This window comes from Malaclemys terrapin, chromosome 5, assembly GCF_027887155.1.
Source record: "Malaclemys terrapin pileata isolate rMalTer1 chromosome 5, rMalTer1.hap1, whole genome shotgun sequence".
NCBI classification, from domain to species: domain Eukaryota; kingdom Metazoa; phylum Chordata; order Testudines; family Emydidae; genus Malaclemys; species Malaclemys terrapin.
This window is the reverse complement of record NC_071509.1, coordinates 97,833,425-97,857,929: the sequence shown is the minus strand read 5'-3', so window position 1 is coordinate 97,857,929 and position 24,505 is coordinate 97,833,425. Positions and strand designations below refer to the sequence as shown.

The window sequence follows — 24,505 nt, the reverse complement described above, 5'->3', positions numbered from 1 at the left end:
AATACATTTTTTCTAAATTGTATTTTAAAAGAACTAAATTTGAGCTTCAAAGCATTTTGGCCTAATTTTCACCCTTCTCTCCCCAGTATCCTATGGTAAAGTTTGAGAAGCAGAAGGGTTAGAGGGGGGGACTGAGAATCAGAAGTCAATTCTAATCCTTGCTGTGACTATTACTTACTGTATGAATTTGGGCAAGTTATTTAATCTCTCTGTGCCTCAGTTTCCCTTTAAAAAATAGTGGGGCTGGGATGGTGTGAGGCATTAATAAATTAACAGTTGTGAAATATTTTGCGATATTTGGAAAAAAGTGTTCATTAGTACATATTAAAAATAACAGTAGCAATACTTTGTGCAAACATGTATAAATCATTACCAGATGCAAATCGTCTATTGTTTTTAATATATATGATAATAGGAGTGGAATACAGGGCTGATCTCAAGCAGTGAGTAACAATTTTGAACGAGTAAGACTTCAAGCAACGGGTGAGTTCGACTGGAAACGTCTCAGTGCAAAATATTCTTCATCACAAGAGGGAGATACTTCAGTAAAATCCATTCAGAAATGAAGGCACCTCCCTGCAATTGTAAATGGAGCACGACCTCTCCAGTGAGGGCTGTGAAGAGTTAAATCAGACAGTTCCTAAGTGTTGTAGTCTCTCCTCTTCCCCACCCTGTTTCCCCCCCTCTCTGTTCTCTCTCTCCTTCTAGTTTTGGCAGGGGATTAAAGTAGCTCCCCCCTGTGGCAGCAGTGACCCAGAAATGAGTTTGATTCACAGAGTCCTTCCTCCATAACAAGTAAAAACGTCAGTCAGTGTGTGTGTGTGTGTGTGTGTGTGTGTGAAGGGAGCCACAATCTGCTCCCACTCTCCAGTGCCTGTCTGAACTCATGAGGCAGCACAGACCCCTTCGCGCAGAGAAACTCCAACCTCACTGGCAACCATCGCGGCAGCAGCAGCAGGTAACTGTGTCCAGATTCTGACTCCCCTCCTCGCCGCCGCCGCAGAGTGAGCCGGGGGAGCAGCCAGCACAGCCATATTTGATGGGGTTTTGTTGCTTTGCTTTGGAGTTCTCCAGAAGCAGCTAGAGAGCAATTTAATGCCGAAGGTCGCTGCCTAGTGGAAATAATATAGTACGTCATTAATATGGCGCCAAAAGATTTGCTTCTTGATATGGAGCGAGGGGAGGCAGTTGAGTTGCAGCTTCACTATCCCACAAGCAACTTGTGCATTGCTGGGGAGGGAGGGAGCGGTGGGAGGAGGAAATAGATGATTATTTTGCAGCTTTGAGAAACGATGTGATGTAGGGAGTGTTCTGCTAGCCGGTTTTCATTTTGCTGCAGACTTTGCAATGGCAAATAAGGCTCTTGCAGCTTTCAAGATGCACCAGCTAAATTATCACAGTTCTCCACTTAGGTTTTTTAGTTATGTATTTGACTTTGCTGTAGGTTTTTTTTTAAATGAGTGGTAAGGGGAGTATCCTGAATTAATTAATGCTGCATCAGCCTGGTTGAAAAGTAAAAAGCATTGTATCAACTTGGTAGACAGATGGCAATGGCAGAGCGCAGGTCCTTTTAGATATAGACCTATAGACAGGGGGAGGGGTGGCCATGGCCAGTATCTGTCACTTTGTCACCCACATGTCCAAAATATCCATTGCATCAGTTCAAGGGCGGCGAGGGTGTGTGTTTGTGTGCAGGCAGCTTTGCAATTACATTCATCCAAATCGTGTTTGGATTTTACTTGCAGTAGTTTAAAAAAAATGCTTGGAAAGTATAAAAACCGTTGACCGGTGAAATTAGGCAGAAGTTTCCTTTTGGAGCAGGAGAGCGTTGGTCAATTAGTCGTGAACTTGATGCGATTGTGATTTTAGGCACTAATGGGCATTTGTGGAGGAGGTGTAGAGTTTAGCATATTGCCACATCCATTTATTTTCAGCCGAGTCCGAGTGTGCAGTAGCTCCTGCTGGAGAGCAAGTTGTAACAGCCTTGAAGTGCACGTGTTGGGAGAGTGTGAGTGTATGGAGGGAAGGGGTGTGTGTGTGTGTGTGTGTGTGTGTCTGAGTAGGGAGGAGGTGTGTGTGTGTGTGTGTGTGTGTGTGTGTGGAGGGGAGGCGGGGGGGTTGGCTGCTCGGGCTCTGCTGGGTGGCAGCAGATTCTCCCGGTGCCCAGCGCTGCTGCTGCTGAGAATGATGGATGCGGGCAGGGGCTGGAATGTTGACCCGAGGTTCAATCCCGTCGGAACGGTCTCGTTTGCTGCAGAGATTCGACACCCCGCTAGCCTCCCCCGGCGGGAAGGAGGCGGGGTTTGTGCTGGGTCTGGGAGGGGGTAGGGGCCACTGCAAGCAGGTGCACGGCGGCAGTAAGAGCGGCCAAGAGGCTTCTGAACTTCTCCATTCAATGCGATCCTTCCCAGTTCCACCACCCCACTCCCGCGGGGTCTGGCGAGTTCAAATCCACGCGGGGTTCCATTGCACAAGCAAACACGTGCGGGTGCTTGATATCAACTTCTGCAAGCCATTTTCGTTCATTCAGGGAGAAATCGGGGGCTAGATTCAGCCCACAACTACCCCGTACAGTCGCATTCAGACAAGGGTGCCACTTGCGTTTAGTGGGGGTGGCACTTGAATAACCCCGATCCTATTAAGTGCACTGTAGAATTAATTATTGGGGTGCCACATTAATTTCCCCAATAGTACGGTGATGGGTACAATTATTATGCATTAAAATAAATAGTACAATTCATACTGAGTATAACCATAATAAATACAGTGAATTGCAATGGCTATTGCCGATGAAGCTCTTAAATCTCCCAGATGATATTGAAATGCATATGTAGTTATAAGGATATACTAATGAAATCGAGAGGTTGTGCAAAATGTCTGTGAGATTGTACAGGTGTAAGGGAAGACTTTGGCTCTTAATAGCTCTCCCTCTTCCTTTACTAAGGCTTGACAAGGAAAATGGGTGTAGGTTATGATGTTTTCAAATAACCGCATCATTTCGATCTAACGGGCCATCCTTGGCGTCCCCAGAGTGCAGCGCAGGCGATTATTCCAGTTGCTGAAATTAGACAAAGCCGCCCTGCTGCTACTCCTCGTATCCCTGGACTCTGTTCGTTGCATGCTCAGATTTTGCAGATTTTCAAGCTTTGGGTCTTGATTTTTTTTCTTCGCTATTCATTAGCAGTTTATGGTGCGGATTTTATTATTTTGGGAAGGGTGGTGGTAGAGGGTGGTGTGTTTGTTTGCACCGCCTGGTGGATGGTTTCCTATGACAAGAGGTGATACACAGTTTCCAGAACTGTCTGGCAGTGGGAGGAGAGACCGACAGAAAACGAGCTCAAGTCTCAGTGCTGCTGCGAGTCAATCCTAGTCTAAACCGTCCCCCACCTCACCCTCCCCAGACATTGCAACATGGAGAGCGGGGGGTGGAGATGGGGAGGGTTGCATGGCCGTAGCAAGGATATGGATTTGGGAAACAGGGAGCTGAGCTGGGGGCATCAAGTTTGATTTGCAGATGAGCGGATTGGTGCATCTGGTGGGAGGGGAGGAGCAGAGGGAGAGGGACAGGAGGAGGCGGGGGAGATCTGGTCAGTTTCATATGGAGAGAAACAGGAGAGGTGCAGATGAGATGGGATTTTTGCCTGCCGTGCACGAAGGTGCTATTATCGCTAGAAGGATTTAGTCCAGCGACAGCAGCGCTGCTTGGGGGAGGGGGATAATACTTTCTTCCCGGCTTCTCCACCTCCCTTCCCAGTCTTTGTTTGTGTCTGATGCCTCCGTCCGGACCTCACAGTACGAGCAGCCTCCACGGCGGCGCTGCGAGCCCACGGCACCGGTATTGGCTGGCGATAAATGAGCTCTGTGTTGTGTGGATTGGGAAAGCTGGGTGGGTTTAGGAGACATGACTCTACCTCTTAGCAGCTGCCGCCCCAGCATGCTAGGAGCTGCGGGTGGGAACGTATATTTGAACCAGAAAGAGCTGAAAAATAAAGGGTGATGTTTTAAGAATACAAGCAGCAGAATTGCTTCATTACCAGAAAAGCAGACTTTAAACATGGCCTCAGAATGAGCCTCCCAAAATGAGGAAGCCTTCCTAAAACCAAGGCAGTTCTAGATTTGCAGTCCACTATTCCAGCAGTGAATATTTGTTTTGATCACATAGGCAAATTATTAACGTTATTAAATGATTTGTTTGACAATTATTTAGCTTTCAAGAGCTCTGTTCTTGGGAACTAAGGTATCAAAATGGGAGGTTTTGGAACAAATTGATAAACAAGTAATAACTCACCAGAGCAGATGGTATTCACCTAAGAGTTCTGAAGAAACTTGAATATGAAATTGCAGAACTATTAACTGTGGGATGTAAACTATTGCTTAAATCAGCCTCTGTATTGTTGATTTTTTAAAAAAAGATTCCGGAAGTGATCCTGGCAATTACAGTCCAGTAAGCCTAACTTCTGTACCAGGCGAATTGGTTGAAATTATAGTAAAGAATAGAATTATCAGACACACCAATGAACACAGTATATGGGTTAGGAGTCAACACAGCTTTTGTAAATGGTGAGGCATGATTTCTCATCTATTAGAATTTTTTGAGGGTATGAACAAGCATTATGTGGACAAGGGTGATCTAGTTGATGTACCTGGAGTTTTAGAAATACTGACAAGGTCACACACCATTACACCAAAGGTTCTTATGCAAACTAAGTAGTCATGGGATAAGAGGGAAGGTCTTCTCATGGATCAGTATCTGGTTTAAAAAATAGGAAACAAAAAAGGGTGGGAATATTAATGGTCAGTTTTCACAATAGAGAGAGGTAAATAATGGGGTCCCCCCCAAGATTTGTATTTGGACCTGTGCTGTTCAACATATTCATTAATGAATTGGAAAAAAGGGAATGAATAGCGAGCTGTCAAAATTTGCAGATGATACAAAATTACTCAAAATAGTTAAGTTCAAAGCTAACTGCAAAGAGTTGCAAAGGGATTTTACTAAACTGGGTGGCTGGGCAATAAAATGGTAGATTTATATGCAGTTCTGTGTAGCTTGAATGTTTGTATCTCTCACCAACAAGGTCCAATAAAAGATTTTATCTCACCCACCTTATCGCTTGTAAAATTGCAGATGAAATTCACTGTTGATAAATGCAAAGTAATGCACACTGGAAAAAATAATCCCAATGAGAGAAACAAAATGATTGGGTGGTAACACTCAAGATCTTGGAGTCATGGATAGCTTTCTGAAAACATCTGATCAGTGTGCAGCAGCTGCCAAAACCACACAAAAATGTAAGGAATCATTAGGAAAGGGATACATAATAAAACAGAAAACATTGTAATGCCACTGTATAAATCCGTGGTACACTCACACATTGAATACTGTGTGAAGTTGTGGTCCCCCCTTCTCAAAAGAGATTTATTGGAAATGGTAACGATACAGAGAAGAGCAACAAAAATGATTAGGGGGATTGAAACCGCTTCCATATGAGGAGACATGAATAAGGGCTGAGACTGTTCATCTTAGAAAAGAGATGACTGAGGGGGGACTGTGAATGGTGTGGAGAAGGTGAATAGGGAAGTGTTGTTTACCCCTTCATGTAACACACAAACCAGGGATCACCTGATGAAATAAATAGGCTGCAAGTTTAAAACAAACATAAGAAAGTACTTCTTCACACAATGCACTATCAACCTGTGGAACTCATTGCCAGGGGATGGTGTAAAGGCCAAAACTGTAATGGGGTTCAAAAAGGAATTAAATAAGCTCCTGGAGTATAGGCCCATCAGTGCTTGTTAGCCAAGATGGTCAGGGATGCAGTCCCATGCTCTGGGTGTTCCTGATTCTCCAACTGCCAGAAGCTGAGCCTGGAATAATCGAATAGCAACTTACCAACAGTTGTTTTCCTTTTATTTTCAATTTTAACTTTTATTTTAAATAAAAGATGATTAGTATCACACCCATTCCCAAAGAAAGAGATTTAACTGTGATTTGGATTAACACTTTTGGAGGTAATCATTCTCTTTTAAATAAACATGCTTGCAAGCCCTAAGACCTTAATAAATATTACACTAAAATATGTTTGGTATGATTCTCACACTCAATGGGATATTCTGTTCAGACAGTAAGGGGTGTGCATTTTAGTGACAGAATTCTCCCTCCAGAGGCAGATTTCTCCCCACTGCCTGTTTTAAGCTATGGTTCATACATACGTCTACAATGAAATAATAATAAACACTTTCCCTCATAGCTGCAAATTTCCCTTTTAGCTTCTCCTGTTTCATTTTTAGATCACAGAAATATTATATTAAAAAAATATCATCTGCCCAATGCTTTTTCCATATGCTCAGTGCTACCTCTTTACACTGCTACTACCTGCTAGAATTGGCCCAGTTGACAGCTCACTCTAGATTGAAGCAATCAATAAATCTAATGGGTGAGGGGTGGGTTAAATTAATAGGTGGGGTCCAATTTCTCATTCTTCTATACCCAGAGTAGTCATTTACACCAGTGCAAAGGCAATGTAAAATGCTACTTTGCAGTGCAAATGAGTACATAAGTGGTAAGGCAATGATAATTGACCTGATAGAGCCAAATTCTGCTTTAATTTATCCTGGTGTAGATTTTGAATAGCTCTACTGAAGTCAATGGAAATATTCCAGATTCATATGGCAAACATATTTGACCCACATATTTCCCATGCAAGTTTGTGAGGGCTTGTTCTCCACATATCAAGTCTCTGTGGCCTTTGTACTGTAGAAATGCCCAATATCCCTTTAAAGATAGAATGCTAGCTCAAGTTATATTTCTTGTGTGCATGAAAAAGTGGGATAGCAGAGTATTTTAAACTTCATCAAGATGAGTTCTAAAGTATCAGCATAGATTTTATTTGGATAATATTACTTTTGATTTGGGTTTATACCTCTTTTCACATATCTGTCTGTAATATATAAATCACAGTGTTTTCTGGGTGGTATCTGTTGGTGAAGGGAACTAGAAAAGCTGTTTAAGGGATATAGTAATTGGAGACTAATGTCTTCATCTACCATTCAGTTGATTAAGACTAGATTATTCTTTGCTTCCCATTTGTACAAAAGTGTTTGAAGTGATCTATTGTGTGCTGATGATAATTAGGTCTTAGTGTAGTCAGTATCATTGCAATTAGTCTGTTACTTTCAAGAAAAGCTAATTTTTGAGTCTGTGTTCAGGGTGTACATCTATCATAATTCTGCTTTCTTTCCTTACTGTCTCTGCAGCTGTTCAATGCAGTTTATTATAGTGACACACATTAACGCTGTTATAGTTAATGGTGTATCAGAGTTTGAATTATAAACTCTGTTTACACAGAGGTTCATAAAATCATTAAAAAATTCTCTGGTGGGAAATACGATATATATAAAAGCTTTGACCTGAGGATGCACATTTATTTTTTTTTATAATTATTATACAAATCTTTCTGTTTAGTCATTAAAATAATAGCAATTTGCCACTTTTCAGTGACACCTTCTTCCCCAACCTACCCATCACTTAGAAAGAACTTCAGGTCAGATTCAATAACCAAAAAAGGAAAAATTCATGGAGTTTTGTTACCAGGCAATTGAAGCATGAAAAATTCTATTTAGAGTGGGTGTACATTTTGTGCCGTTGTTTACATGACATTGTTTGGGCTTCTCTTCTGAGGAAACTAGATTGCCTACTTGAAAAAAAAAAAAAACTGGGGTCAGATTTTGCCCTCCGTTCTATATCTGTGCAATCCTACTGATTTCTGTGTGGATGAACAAGTGTAACAAGAAATGTGATATCGGCCTTTAGTTTAATTTTTATGTCCCTTCTTTCCTTTTTAAAATTAGCCTCTTACAGCGCTAAGAAAAGCAAAGCCCATCAACGTATATTGATAAGAACAGAGGATTTGCCATACTGTATCTCACTGTAGGTTCAGATCCAGTGTTTTGCCTCTGGCAATGGATCACTCAGAGGCAGGCCAGAAATTCCATGTCTTTACTGCATCTAGCCAGTTGTGTAGAGATGTACGGGGGATGGATATTATTACTGGATACCTGCAAAGATTTGAAAGTATGAGATGATTCTGAAGTAGGACATTGTATTTGATTACCAATTAGTCATTTATTTGCATCATATTTTACAAATATTTCTGTTAAATAGGGATTGTCACTATGTCATATACACTAATGGCTCAGAAGCCGCCTCCCAGACTTTAAATATTATTCATTTTAAAATGGTCTGAATAGTATTCAGCACTTGCCCAATGCTTTACATCTTCAAAGCAGTGTACATAACCAATGAATTAAAGACAGATTACACTGCTCTACAGCCAGAATGCTTCTGAAATAAATGTAGTCAAACTTTACTAATTCTGGGTCACTGAGAACGAAAATGATGCTTAAAATTGTTGATTGGCTCTAGTTTTCAAGATATGCTATTGGGTCAGTATATACGACCTTTGACTTGGGAATGGCGGAGGATAAGTGAGTTCTAAAGGGAAGGGATCTCAATTTAAACCAGAAATGACTAAAATACATCTTTGACTGGATCTATGAATAAATCTATGACTGGGTTTGGACAGTACTTGCTTTTTAGGCAAAACAATGAATGATGCAATCTGAAGCTGGTATTGCGGCATACATGATATGAATTGCATCATGTTATTTCTAGAAGTCATGGATGATGCAATCATAACGAAGCTTACATCACTCTGCTGAACAAATTGCCCTATATCAGCTCTAGAAATCATACAGTGTCGTGCTCTCTTATTTGTCAGTGTTTGATTTTGCAAAGGGACACATTTCTGTTTAGCCAAAGTGAGCAGAGATGCCTCGTACTTGTGTGAACAGTGCAGATAACTTGTGCTATGTTTGTGGTGAAGTGACTTTTGCATCACAAAAGCGCAGTATAACCACTATGGTTAAGAAAGCCTATCACCTTTATTTTGGCTGCAAAATTGGAGATCAGGACAAGAGGTGGGCCCCACACATATACTGCAACACTTATGCAACAAATCTTTGCCAGTGGTTGAACAGGAAAAGGAAATCTATGCCTTTTGCAGTGCCAATGATTTGGAGAGAGCCAACAGATCATACCAGCAATTGTTACTTCTGCATGGTGCCTCCAGTTGGGAAAGGTGTGTCAAAGAAGAAAAAGTGGACTGTGCATTATCCAAACATTCCATCAGCTATACGCCCAGTATCCCACGGAGAAGGACTGCCGGTTCCTGATGCACCAGAATCATTGTCACTTGAGTCAGATGAGGAAGAGGATGAAACTTCTGGTCCTGAACTATCAATGTCACATATTCTCCCATCCTCCTCCTCTGAACCACATCTCATAACACAAGGTGAACTGAATGACCTTGTCAGGGATTTGGAACTACCCAAGAGTAAGGCAGAGCTGTTGGGCTCCAGACTACATCAGTGGAATCTCCTGGCAGGTGACGTTAGGGTTTCCATGTTCCATGACTGTCAAAAGGATCTTGTCCCATTCTTCTTCATGGAAGGTGATCTTGTAGCCTGCAACAACATCGATGGTGTGATGGCAGCCCTCAACATCGTTCACGATCCAGATGAGTGGAGACTGTTCATCGAGTCTTAAAGCTGTTTTACTGCATAATGGCAATGTTTTGCCTCAATTCTAGCTGGTCATGCAGTCCATATGAAGGAAACCTATGACAACATGAAACAACTTTTGAGGTGCATAAACTATGACCAACATCAGTGGCAGCTTTGTGGCGATTTGAAGGTTGTTGCTCTCTTGCTTGGTCTGCAGACTGGATACACAAATTACTGCTGTTTTTCTCTGCGAATGGGATAGTTGTGCAAGAGATTCCCACTACATCAAGAAAGATTGGCCACTCCGGCAGTCATTGGATCCTGGGAGGAAAAGTGTTCAGCATCCACCACTTGTTGAATCAAGGAAGATTTTGTTACCACCCTTACACATCAAGCTGGGTCTGATGAAGAACTTTGTCAAGGCCATTGACAAAACACAAGCAGTTTTCAAGTACCTCCGTGGAAAATTTCCAAGGTTAAGTGAAGCTAAGATAAAGGAAGGTGTCTTTGTGGTCCTCAGATTCGTGAACTTCTTCGAGATGATGCATTTGACCATGCACTGTGTGGCAAGGAAAAGACGGCATGGAAAGCCTTCCAGTTAGTGGCAATAAATTTTCTCGGAAACAACAAGGCAGACAACTACAGGTTGTTGGTGGAAAACCTCCTCAAGGCATACAAAAGCCTTGGTTGCAACATGTCACTAAAGATACATTTTTTGCACTCTCATCTAGATTTTTTTCCACCGAACTACGGAGCAGTGAGTGGCGAGCACGGCGAGCGATTTCACCAGGACATTGGAACAATGGAGAAACGCTGTCAGGGCAAACGGAGCCCATCAATGCTTGCAGACTGTATTGCTGTACAGTGACAAGAGATGCTCCATTTAATGAATACAAGAGACAAGCCAAGAAGCGCCGAGTAGACACTGAATAGAACTAAACTATGTACATAATAGTTTTTTGCCTTTTGTTTCATTAAAAATCAGCAAAAGGGTTATATAAATAAAATTTATTAAGTGTTACATAAACAGGACAGGTGAAATATTATCATGTAAAGCAACCATAAACACATGAAAAGACCTAGGTTTACAATTTATGATTAAAACTCTACTATCCACACAATATACATAGACATAAAATGTAAAAAATATCTTAGAAACAGTGGCCAATCAGTTGTTTTAATTGTCATATTTGAATTCAGCACATCAAAATACATAATAAATAGCACATTTTATCTCTGAAGCAGACGACTTCTCAAAAATTGTAGACCAGTGTTATAGTTCGTAGAGCCAGTGCAATGAAAGAGGAAGAACAGAGCAACTTTAGTAGCCGAGTGATGTGACAGGTGGTGGTATATCTTGGTAGGGAATAATGCCTCCTGGGCTCTGGGGAAGAGCAGAGAGCAGCAGCACTTGTTGCACCCTGTGCAAGTATAGTGTCTGCCATCCAGCTCCCAGTGCTGCCCTGATGTGGATAGTCAGTTTGCACGTGATGGGGAGTCATAGGGTCATGACCTCCACCCCATCCAGACATGCCCTCACTTCTGAGCAACATTTAGAGCAACACTGATTGTCCCAACACCCCTTGTGATCCAGGAGCACAAGCAGCAGGGTCATGGCTGCCTCCAGTAAAACTGTGCTTTTAGGGCTCCCCAACCTCCACTTCCTTCTACACCATACTTGCAAACGGGCAGCTCTAATAAAGCCGTTAGTAGACATAGGTATTGGCATACTATATATTGGTAGGTCTGTCTCACTTCCAGGAAAGATGGTTGATCTTTAATGTTAAAAGTATGTCACTAGAAATTAAGCCACTACCTACATTGTTAAAGGAATGCTAAAGGCTTGACTTAAAGATATAAAAGTTAGGACAGTTCTGAAGTTCTAGACTGCCATATCAATCAAGCCTTTGTGCTTATTTATCATGCATGATGTGTATCAATAGTCTAAGACTTATGCAGTATCAGGTCACAAAAAATAAGGACAAAGTGTGAACTATAATTCTGAATTACTTTGTTTTGAAGGTTTAATAAATGAGATTTCTGGGTTACTGTAAAGATAAACTGCACCAACAATTTAAATATAATATTCAACTATTCTGAGTCAAATTCTATTCTTATTAACACCAGTCTAAATCTGAAGTAACTTTATCATCACTCATCAGAGGGGTAGCCTGTTAGTCTGGATCCGTAAAAAGCAACAAAGAGTCCTGTGGCACCTTATAGACCAACAGATGTATTGGAGCATAAGCTTTCGTGGGTGAATACCCACTTCGTCAGACGTGAAACCTTTAAACTTCATGGAAATTTCCATTACATGCGTCTGACAAAGTGGGTATTCACCCACGAAAGCTTATGCTCCAATACATCTGTTGGTCTATAAGGTGCCATAGGACTCTCTGTTGCTTTTTATTATCACTGGAATTCCTGCTATTTACACCCACATAACTGAGGACAAATTTGTCTTACAGGGAACATATATTGTAGAGTGATAACTGACTTTATTCCATTAGTGCCAAGTAGATTTTTGCTTTGGTTTTTCAATAGCTGGGATCATGCTGGGGTTGAATACTGTGTGGCCAAATGCTCATTCATAGATGGGCAAGAACTCAGGAAAAGGAGTAGAATGGTTGTAAGACTGAAATTATATTTGCTACCTTATACAAAGTTCTTGGTTAGTCTCCTTGCTCTTGGCCAGAGGTTGTCTAGTATTTCAGTCCAAGCTGGACAGAAATATTATTCTCATTTCTTGTCTGAAAGAAATCTAAATAGTAGTTGTACTATGCATGCTTGGAATCAGCTCTGATTGGCACCTGAGCATCACAATGTACATAAAATGTTATTTGCAATTTCTGTGTATATAATAATTGGACGAAATGCGAAAATGTCAGAGATGGGCCAACAGGGATGTCTAGGGCTATAGGTATGCAGCTTAGATATTTGTGTTTTATTTTTTCACTGTGTCTCTCAGTGCCCTCTTTACTTGAATCATAGGAAATATTTTCACTGTAAGAAAATTTTACGTTGGTGTTGTTAATATTTCTTTAAATTGCAGGTAGAGTTTGTGGCTTGGGAGGAGGTGTAAATTGGGGCACAGGTGTAGGCTCGTGAGTAGGCTTAGTCCTGAAGCGCATAGATCTGGGGTATGTTTTCCACGCCTTTTTTGGGGATTTGAATCTGAATTTTGCAAATGAACTTTCTTTATAATGGGTCATACCAAATCCTGGATCTGAAACCTTTAAACTTAATCCAAATCTATATCCAAACTTTGTGGCTGCTGCCTGACTCATGTATTTTGAACTTGATATTTGTAGCTGTCTATTAAATGCATAAAGTTCTAGTTTATTCTGAAATTGCTGATTCAGAAAGAGTTTAATAATATAATTGTGGGAGATTGTGTAACTGATTATTATTCTTTCACTTCTGAAATTACGTGGGGGAAGATTGTGTAATTGATTATTATTCTTTCACCTCTGAATATATGTTGCCCTCTGAAATAGTTATGAAAAGTCATGATGAAATTAGCGACACCTCTACCCTGATATAACGCGACCCGATATAACACGAATTCGGATATAACGTGGTAAAGCAGTGCTCTGAGGGGGGCGGGGCTGCGCACTCCAGCGGATCAAAGCAAGTTCGATATAACGTGGTTTCACCTATAACGCGGTAAGATTTTTTGGCTCCCGAGGACATCATTATATGGGGGTAGAGGTGTATTTGGTTTCATATTAACTTTTAGTGGACAAACATTTGCAACATAAAACCACTGTGCATCTCAAAGACAACCATATTCACTCTAATTTCTGATGCGGTAAGTCACTTTGGGTTAGATCAGGGGTTGTCAACCTTTCGGAAGTGGTATGCCAAGTCTTCATTTATTCACTCTGATTGATTTAAAGTTTCGCTTGCCAGTAATACATTTTAATGTTTTTAGAAGGTCTCTTTCTATAAGTCTGTAATATATAAGTAAACTATTTTTGTATGTAAAGTAAATAAGGTTTTAAAAATGTTTAAGAAGCTTCATTTAAAATTAAATTAAAATGCAGAGCCCCCACAGATAAGTGGCTGGGACCCAGGCAGCGTGAGTGCCACAGAAAATCAGCTCGCGTGCCGCAGGTTGCCTACCCCTGGGTTAGATAAATCAATCTTATTGATTTTACATAGTGCCGCAAAGGAGGAAAATCCTCCAGTGCATCAACCCTTATTATTATACCAGGTTCCCTGGAGAAGTAAAAGATAATTGTGGCTTTCATTACTCAAGATCTTTGTTATGATAAAATGGGAGTTAATTAAGCCAAAAACCCATACCCCTTTCTGTATATGAGTCATTTTGTTTGAGGAGGTATTTGTACAGTTTTATTGGGACTATCAGCAGGTTTTGGTCAAGACTTCCCTCTTTTCAAGTGGGAATTGTTCTTACAAAAGTTGAAGGTACTAGCAGCAATTTTACTGCAATGAGACATATTTGTCTCTCTGAACCTGGTTATGTATTGAAGCTATTTCTTCCACTGGCCCCTATAGCATGGAGCTGTTTTGCTGAAAGGTTCTTAGGAAATCCCAATTTATGAGTATACCAGGTTTAGATTTTCTGCACCAAGTAAGAATCAAAAATCTTAGGCAGCTGATTTCTGAATCTGCCCCTGGGAGGTGTGCATTGGCATTTTGCTGCTAATGCATCACCCAGTTCTCATTGTCACTACAGTTGATACATGGCAAATGAAGACTCATGGAATTTGATGTACACCCTAGAGTACTTGTCACTTTAACTCATGGTGAACATGCTTTGCTACACTTGTCATGTCATGTTGTTTCCGCTTTTTAACTTCAATTTTTATGGGCTTTTACATGTTGATGCTCACCAGCTATTGAAGACTTTAAAGAAAATTAAATTTAGAATTATTCCACATCATAAAGCATTAGAACATATCACCTCTGCTTGGGGTGTTGGTGTTAGAGGTGAAAGGTTGTGTATCTTAAGTCAGTGGGTAACAGGGCAGCTCAGCTTGATAGTTACTGAAAGTCATTGCCATCTGGCAGCTTCCTAGCAGCCTCTTTATTACGAGTTGGGGGGTCTGTCTAGCTCCTACAGAACAGGCACGCTGCATCAAAGAAGCCAGTATAACGTTTGGCATTAGGCCAGAGAGGGTAATATAAAAGCATGCTTGGGAAGAGGGAACTGTTCTGTCATCACAGAGGTGGTTTCTTCAAGAGCAGTGCTTCTCAAAGTCAGGGCGCTGCTTGTGCAGGGAAAGCCCCTGGTGGTCTGGGCCGGTTTGTTTACCTACCGCATCTGCAGGTTTGGCTGATTGCGGCTCCCACTGGCAGCGGTTCGCCGCTCCAAGCCAATGGGGGCAGCGGGAAGGGCGGCCAGCACATCCCTTGGCCTGCGCCGCTTCCCGCAGCCCCCATTGGCCTGGAACGGCGCACTGCAGCAGGTACACAAACCGGCCTGGACTGCCAGGGGCTTTCCTTGAAAAAGCGGCGGACTGGCTTTGAGAAGCACTATTCTAGAGCAGTGGTTCTCAAACTTTTTTTTCCGCAGACCACTTGAAAATGGCTGAGTGTCTTGTTGGACCACTTAATGATCTTTCCAAATGTTGTTTGTACCATTAGCTAACTATTGTAAAGCGCTTTGGATAAAAACGCTATATAAAAAAAGTAATAATAATAAACTTTTTTGTTCTACAAATAAAAGCACACAACTCATATTTTAATATCAGTAGTCTTACCTTTCTAACGCAATGGATGTGCCCTCTCTCCTCTGCCGCGGCAGCCCCCGAGCTGGGGCTAGGAAGAAGGGGGATCTCTCCCTCTCTCCCCCACTGCAGCAGCCCCTGAGCTGAGGCTGGGAAGGAGTGGGGTTTCTCTCCCACCGCAGCAGCCACAGAGCTGAGGCTGGGAAGGAGGGCCGTCTCTCCCCCGCAGCTGCAGTCCTGGAGCTGGGGAAAGTCCCTTTTTTCTCTGGCTGCCGCAGTCCTGCACATCTCAAATTCCACCCACCCCCTCTTCTCAACCAACTGTCCCCTCCCACCTACCGCCCATTTCCCCGAAGGCTACCACCTCACCTTATATGTGCATCATCTCCATGCCTGCGTCCCCACTAATTAGATGAGTGGCCCTTCATTCTCTTGTGTGCGGCCGTCCAGGTGCTCACCTTAGAGGGAACTATCCACGGACCACCAGAATGGAGCTTGGGTACGCGGACCATAGTTTAAGAATCTCTGTTCTAGAGCATGATTGGTGCACATTAGCTGGTTAGAGAGGGGAAGCCTGCAGTGCTGCTCCCTGCTCTGGGGATAAATGGAAAACTGTTTTCTCCAGTGCTGTTAGGCTGGCACCTTCCACCAGGACTAAAATTGCTTTAAAAACATATCAGCCAATCTACATATTTACCGAGGGAATAATACTGTAATTTTATTGCTAATCTAGAGCCACAATGGGGTGGAGGAAAATCTAACCAGTGCGAGTACTTTTACTGTAGGTCTTCACCTACTGTAGACTTCTGAAAACACAAAAATATGCTTTTGCTTCTGGAGATGACTGTGACCACAGGACTGTCATCACACCTCCTTAAATCACATTTTCACCTGCCCATATGATATATGTCTAATTACTCATCGTTTGGATGTTTACTATTTATATTTTAAATGCTATTTAAAGCTGTTTGTTTTCATTCGTGTGCTGTAAATCCTGGAATGCCATCTGAAACACAACTTGCTGGTTGTGTATTATCTTGGGTTAAGTGCTGTCTCATTGCTTTACAGGCCACCAGCTGTTTCCCGTGGAGATCATGAAACGAGGTCGGCTTCCTAGCAGCAGTGAGGATTCTGATGACAATGGCAGTAAGTGCTCCTTTGTTGTGCTTGGAGAGCACTAGGTTATGAGTTGGTTGAAACCATACTTTACTGTAATATTTTACATGACGGAGGTATTTTGCATAGCAGCTGGGTCACAGAAAGTTGGGAGAGAACACAAATATTAGGAAACTGTTCTAAAATAAAATATTTTCAGAATAGCTGAGCTATATATAACAGGATGCCCCAAGACTTGCTGTTGATTATAGAGTGTTTGATAATAAGGTGAAACAAAGAATTTTTTTAAAGGTCCTTTGTGGTGCAAGCAATACAGCTTATCATTACAAGAACAGAATTAGCACATCATCAGTTATTAACATTGTTGACTTGATTAACTTTTAATAGAGGGACAGAAGTTTGCTCTAAAATTGGAATTTTTTTTGACTATTTCATACTCGCCTTGTACAATGGTTGCATATAATTCTTCTACCTCAGACTTTTATAAGAATAATTATTTGTGACAAACTTTTTTTAATGAATATTAAAGGTTTCCTATGTTTATTTTGGTGTTCTTAACATTATTGGATAACATACATTCAGGAAAAAAAGAGTTTGATTTGTTCAGTAGTATGGGTGTCTCTTGGCAAAATAAATATGAGCTACTTAAAATATCTCACTTGTTCAGATAATGGAGAATTGGTATTCTTTCATTTTAAAAGAAATTGTGACATAGTGGTGGGGTGGGAATTGTGCTAAGATTCTTTTTCGGGCAAGTCAAACAAGTTACTTGTATTCTCCAGCTTTGTAATTTATACAGTTGTCAAAGGCATTATCCTGGTTCTAATCTGGTCTACATGGGTACATGTTGTCTTGGACAAAGGGCGCTATATATGTGCAAAGCGTTATTAGGCAAGATCCTGAGGTCTTTAATTAAAGCTTAAACCAAAACTCAACAGAAAGTTATTGGGAGACTTTCCACTGACTTCAGTAGACTTTGAGTCAGGCTTTTAGGCCCTGATCCTGCAGCAGGAGCTATGAAAGTGGACTCCTACACCCATGTGGAATCTCACTGACAATAGTGGGGACCGGCCTATGTAGACCTAATATCAGGACCTACAACTTAACCCTTACATAGGCAAACTGCTATGGAAATCAATGTGTGAAAAAAGGAGTGGAGAAGGTGAAAAAAGAAAAACTGACTGTACTAGGAGTTTGCCTGAGTAAGGAGTAGATTTAAAAAAAAACAAGTAAGGGCTTTTGGGATTTGGCCCCTTAATAAAGCTGGGAGAACCTCATAGAGTTGGAGATTTTGAAAAATCTATTAAGCTATTTTTGGATTTGGGAACAAAATGTTTTGGTATTATGGTAAAACAATTTAAATCCTTCCAAAGAAGAATAGATAAAAAAGACGCAAACGTCTTTCTATAGAGAATAGAGAGTAACCCTCAAAATTCTATATACAGTGTATTTTCATTAGAATTTTTCTTCTCCCTCCGTCCACCCTTGAACTCCCTTTTTTACAGTCTCCTTGTATTTCACTTTGATCATTATTTGTGCCATTTTCACCATACATCTTAATCTAGTTTTTACTCTGACCCCTTTCTGCTCTTTGTATCATGGACTTTTTAAAGTAGAACCTGAACTAGATAATCTTTGAGTTGAAGTTTCAAACTGTGACAGTTGACTGGGTCTGAAATTCAGTAGAACAAGTTCACTCATCTGTTGTTGTTGTTTATCTAACTATATCACTGCTTTGTATATTGGAATATCCATCTCTTCAAAAGTGAAGTTGTGTTTTTCTAATAATTATACTCATTTTTCAAAAAATGAGTCTGATACATGTTAGTCAGAGGTCTAAGACAGCTAGCTAGGATAAAAAATACCTGTGTTTTTATGCTCACTGTGATTTAAAGGAAAAAAGTAGTAGTGTACTATTTATTACGCCGTGTTAACTAACAAATTGATAAAGTATAACTTAGTAGTAGATCTTGTCAAATAGTTCAAATGTATTTGTTAAATTATTTGATAAATACCTGTCAGATTTTATTAATATTTTCTCCAAATATTATTTCAAGTATATACCACTTCCTTCCTCTCTCTTGCTTTTGTTGCACTTTCTTTCCAGGCTTCACTTGGCTTCACTCTAGCTTTTCTTTACTATTGTCTAAAATTACTTTGTAATTTGAGACACAAATCCAACATATGCATTATGCTAATCTGTAGACCTCAAATCAAGAATTTCCCATGAAATCTGAGATGATGTGTGACATAATGATAAAATCTCTGACTTGTCATCCTGAGAGGCTTCAGCATCCACAAGGACATCCCCTCTGATGCAGTGGTCACTGCACCTTCCACATTTGTTTTTTCGTAGGTAATCTCTGTATGTATACACACACAGCTCTTCACAGCTGAGCTTCATTTTCTGACTGTCTATAAGAAACATCCTTTTATTCTGGACATATACCCATGTGCTAAGTGAAGTCAGGACCCTCCTTGTTTCCAGGCAAGAAGCAACCATAATGGTCCAACTCTGGAAGTTCATAGACCTAGTTAATTTTCAAAACATTCTTGCAAGTAGCTCCACCCACCAGAAAGCCATGGAATGAGGATCTAGTGCAGGGGTAGGCAACCTATGGCACGCGTACCGAAGGCGGCACACAAGCTGATTTTCAGTGGCAGTCACACTGCCCGGGTCCTGGCCACTGGTCCGGGGGGCTCTGCATTTTAATTTAATTTTAAATGAAGCTTCTTAAACATTTTGAAACCTTATTTACTTTACATACGACAATAGTTTAGTTATATATTATAGACTTATAGAAAGAGACCTTCTAAAAACGTTAAAATATATTACTGGCACGCGAAACCTTAAATTAGAGTGAATAAATGAAGACTTGGCACACCACTTCTGAAAGGTTGCCGACCCCTGATCTAGTGAGTTACTAGGAACTAGGGTGACCAGACAGCAAATGTGAAAAATCGGGACGGGGGTGGGGGGTAATAGGAGCCTATATAAGAAAAAGACCCCAAAATCGGGACTGTCCCTATGAAATCGGGACATCTGGTCACCCTACTAGGAACATATACTAAGCACAATGATTGACATTCTGGCACTGATGCATCCACTCTTTCCCCATTGGCTACTCTCTTAATTAATATAATAAGCATCACAGGCAGTAGTAGATGTTTGAAGAATCCTAGTTTTAGGCCTTGTCCTCCAAGTTGTAAATTTGCCAGTGAGTGGGATAAGAGATTTTACTCTCTCTGCTTCACCTTCTCCTCAGGCTTTCTCCTCGTTGGTCAGATTATTAATCTCTATTGTTCTCTTAATTTCCAGAATCAGACACACAATTATTTTATCAGCAGTCTCTTTGATTCGCTTCACTAGTAGTACTTGCGACAAGCATTTATTCTGCAGTTTAGTTAGAGCCTCCCTGTGTGATAAAGCACTAGATAAAGAATTTTCTGAACTTTCGGCCTCTACTTTTTTGTTGAAAGATTTCAAGCTTTTTACAAACCATTTTTCTCCTCGAAGACTCCAGAAGCACAAGACAATTAAATCTACTATTCCAAGCACTTCAAACAGCTGTCTTCTAATTGAAAAATTAAAATTTTAATCAACACTTAGTTGGAATCCTCTTGCCTAACATCTGCTGCTCATCAGAGTTACTAGTGCCTCTTGACCTCCAGTGAGCTTCATGCACTCATGCCACATTGCATGGTGCAGTACTACAGCTTTAGAGTTTGCCATTGCTGTCACTGAACTAATTGGCAAAATTCCCATTGGGATTAATGGGTAGGATCGGGCACCCAACTGTTAGACTATTCATCCTTTGGTTGTGGGTTTTTCAAGAGACAACTCAATGGGAAAGTGTGGCCAGGCATCTTGGCTTCAGTTTGAGGCCGAGTGTGTATCATTTGGGGCTAACTTGTCCACTGATGACCCCTTAGTGCTGACCCTAACTTGTCCACTAATGCCCACTCTAATAGCTTTTACCTTAAAGGGAATAGGTGCTTTATTTTCCTGAGCGCAGAAGCCTGCATATTCACAAGGCAATAATAATAATTAATGAAAAACAAGCATTTGTCATTCATTCGGACTTAAATGTGAAGGTAGAGTTTGTGTTTTAATATTTTTCTTATTTTAAAAATCAACAGACTCTGGTGTGATTATTTGCATTTAGTTTAATACATAGAAGCAAGGCTATGAGTTCAGATTTTGTATAAATACATTCTCAGAGAATGGGAAACATAATACCAGATACTGTTTGAGTGACAGGGAAACTATAACCCTATGACTAGGGCCCTGCCAAATTCACGGCTGTTAAAAATGCATCACGGACTGTGAAATCTGGTCTTTTGGGTGCTTTTACCCTATACTATACAGATTTCATGTGGGAGACCAGTGTTTCTCAAATTGGGCATCCTGACCCAAAAGAGAATTGCAGGAGGGTCGCAAGGTTATTTTAGGGGGTTGAGGTATTGCCACCCTTACTTCTGCACTGCCTTCAGAGCTGGGTGGCTGGGGAGGAGTGGTTGTTGGCTGAGCGCCCAGCTCTAAAGGCGGTGTCCCGCCAGCAGCAGTGTAGAAGTAAGGGTGGCAATACAATACCATGCCATCCTTACTTCTGTGCTGCTGTCTTCAGAGCTGGGTGGCCGGAGAGTAGCAACTGCTGACTGAGAGCCCAGCTCTACAGGCAGCAGCACAGAAGTAAGGGTAGCAATACCATACCATGCCATCCTTACTTCTGCACTGCTGCTGGTGGCAGCTCTGCCTTCAGAGGTGGGCTCCTGGCCAGTAACCACCGCTCTTTAGCTGCTCAGCACCGCCGCCAGCAACATTAGCAGCGCAGAAGTAAGGGTAGCAGTACTGCAACCCTCCCCCTACAATAACTTTTTAACCCCCCCCACAACTCCTTTTTGTGTCAGGACCCCTACAATTACAACACCCATGAAATTTCAGATTTAAATAGCTGAAATAATGAAATTTACAATTTTAAAAATTTTATGAAATTGTCCAAAATGGACCATGAATTTGGTAGAACCCTACCGATATAAAAGGCCTGGATGCAAATACAACCTGAGACACATTTCCGCAAATCCAAGTCCCCTTTCTCATGCTTCTTCTGCTGGAGGATTTGCTAATTCATCAACCTCATCTCAATTGGCACATCATTACAATAATAATAATTGTAGTGGCATATTATGATCTGATAATCCTTGCGATGAAAAAAGACACATCATCAAAACATAAAAAGCAACAGCCTCCCCTCTCTGATCAATGTTTATGTTGCACAAAAATAAAATGTCATCAATAACTGTCCAATTACTGTTCTTGAACCGTATGATCCCTGTGGTGTCTTTACAGCAATTTCACACAATTACACTACGTGTGGCATTAAAGTGGTGAACGTACACTATCCACAGTAAGTTAACGCAGGTCCCCTACTGTTCTTTCCTCTCTCAGCAGTATATATCTGAATATTTTATTATCTTTGACAATGCACATGTGATCTTGCATATGCACATATCTCATTTTGTGCCACTCCTCTAAAAGTGTGGAGAACTCATGGATCCCATGGGACATTTCATACTCATAGGGCCCACTTTAGTTCTTTCCTATTGTGACGTCATTCCACTGCAGTAATTTCTGACATTTTATTTGCAATGTTGTTGTAGACATGCTGGTTGCAGGATATGAGGAGACAAGGTAGGTGAGGTGACACATCCTATTGGACCAATCTCTGTGAAGCTCAAAAGCTTGTCCCTTCCGCCAAAAGAAGTTGGTCTGATGAAAGATCTTACCTCACCTACCTTGTGTCTCTGAAGTTTTATTGTTAATTTAATTGCAGATTTTCAATGTCTATTTGAGTACCATCTGTATTTGCATCCATATCGCTATGTGATCTTGTCAGATCTTACAACCTAAACAAAATTGGGTATGCTCAGTATTTGAATAAGAGTCTTGTAAAGAAAACTCACAAGAGGCAGCATTGATGATTAAGGATACGATTATGTCACGGCAGTTACCGTTGCCATGAAACTATGAATGTTGCCATTTATATGGACCCTGCTGCCATGCATTAACAGTCTGTTTGCTTTGATCAGTTGTGGTGCATTAACAATTCATTAATTTACTGTGATCTAGTCCTCTTTGAAACAGGACCAGATCAAAATTGAACTAAAAACTGTTAATGTGCGGCAGCAGGGTCCACAGTAACAGTCTATTCATTTGCTTTGATCAACTACCGTGCATTAAAAGTTCCTTCATTTTGATCAGCTACTGCACAGTAACAGTTTGTTCATTTAATTTGTTCTAGTCCCATTTCAAAGAGGAATATTAGACCAGAGTGAACTAACCAGCAGTGTCCACAAGGTTGCCATGACCACCATGTGAATTATCTATTTTTTGCCATGATTGTGCCATGAATTTTGTTTATTTTTACCATGACAAAGTTGTATCCATAGTGATGGTTGATTCATTATATGGTGCTTGTCCTTCTCAATAGTACTGAGCTGATGTCCAAGCACACTACGTAAAGGCAGTATGCTCCTGAAGGTGCAGTCTTACAGATTATTGTTTATTATGTTATAGTGCCCAAAAACATATTAGGGACTTCTAAGAAGGCATATTCCTGCCCTATACATCTTCAGATAAGATGTGAAACTCTATGGAAGATGTACATATTGAAGCTGTTATTGGCGAGCACTCTACAATATACATTATCTAATGTGGAAGCAAAATCAGAGACACATTCAGCACAGGTTGTCATTGCAGAAAGACAGGCCATTAAAGCCGAAAGTTAGGTAGAAATAGAAAAGCTTCAAAGGATTTAGAGCTAATACCCTAATTAACGCCAGACCTGGGATCTCAGTGAGAAATTCTTTTGCTTTGGAGATGCAAGCTAAAATGCAATGTAATCAGAATTGCACTCTTATATCAAAGTCATGGTTGTCCCTAAAGGTAACCAGGACATAGCAGAATCCAAGGTAAAAAATAATGATTTCCTTAATATAGGTTCTGATGAAGAGTAGATGTGTATCTTAACTTCCCTATGAAGAATCCATCTGAAGAATGTGGCTTCTACTAATGGATATTTGGTCATTGTAATAAATGATTTGGAAAGGAACCGAAACAAATATGTTGTCAAATGACAAAAGGGGATTTTGTTTGAGATGCAGAGAATCATTTCCCCCTATATGGAGGGCCTATTACTCAGGCAAAGTGAAGAGATTTCCAACTCTAAAGGTGTGCTTACAGCAATTTTATACCCAACCAAACTGTATGGATACAATGTACAAAATTGACCCATAATTACAGGTATCTTAATTTCTGAGGGCACAATCAGAGACATCCAAGGCCTGATTTTCAGAACTGTGCACAACTTCCATTGACATCCCATGATCATCACCTCAAAAATAAGGTCTTTTTAGTTTAGTGTTTAAATATGGATTTAGATGCTTGATTTTAGGCTCTCACAGTTGAAAGTTTTGGCCTAGGTGACTTGCAGTACAGAAGATGATCTATGTTTTCTGGGACAAAAAGTCTGCAAAGTAGCTTCTGGAGAGAACTAAGTCTAATGGTGATGAAAAATGAGGCACCTGTCTTCAAACTGCATGTAAAATACCTTTTATATTGTTCATTTTCAATCTTTTTTTTAATTAGACCACTTCTTTAGTAGTCATAGATAGGGAGGGCCTACCAAATTCATGGTCCATTTTGGTCAATTTCACGGTCAGAGGATTAAAAAAATCGTAAATTTCATGATTTCAGCTATTTAAATCTGAAATTTCACAGTGTTGTAATTGTAGGGGTCCTGACCCAAAAAGGAGTTGTGGGGCGCTTTGCAAAGTTATTGTAGGGGGATTGCGGTATTTCTACCTTTACTTCTGCACTGCTGTTGCTGGCGGCAGTGCTGGGCAGCTGAAGAGCGGTGGCTGCTGGCTGGGAGCCCAGCTTTGAAGGCAGAGCCACCGCCAGCAGCAGCACAGAAGTAAGGATGAAATGGTATGGTGTTGCCATCCTTACTTCTGCGCTGCTGCCTGTACAGCTGGGCCTTTAGTCAGCAGCCGCCAGTCTCCGGCCACCCAGCTCTGAAGGCGGCAGCGCAGAAGTAATGGTGGCATGATATAGTATTGCCATCCTTATT

The 24,505-nt window shown here is 40.9% G+C and overlaps 1 protein-coding gene across 2 annotated transcripts in view; it reads left to right on the top strand.

The window, feature by feature from the left end:
* Positions 1-687: 687 nt before the first annotated feature.
* Positions 688-24,505, top strand: part of JADE1 (jade family PHD finger 1) — a 62,668-nt gene continuing 38,850 nt past the window's right edge. The window contains exons 1-2 of one of the 2 annotated variants that reach the window (XM_054030368.1): positions 688-958; positions 16,326-16,403. In XM_054030368.1, the coding sequence (XP_053886343.1) occupies positions 16,352-16,403 (52 nt within the window). In that variant the 5' untranslated portion in view covers positions 688-958; positions 16,326-16,351. The remainder of the gene's footprint in view (positions 959-16,325; positions 16,404-24,505) is intronic. The other variant, XM_054030369.1, reaches the window with a different exon arrangement.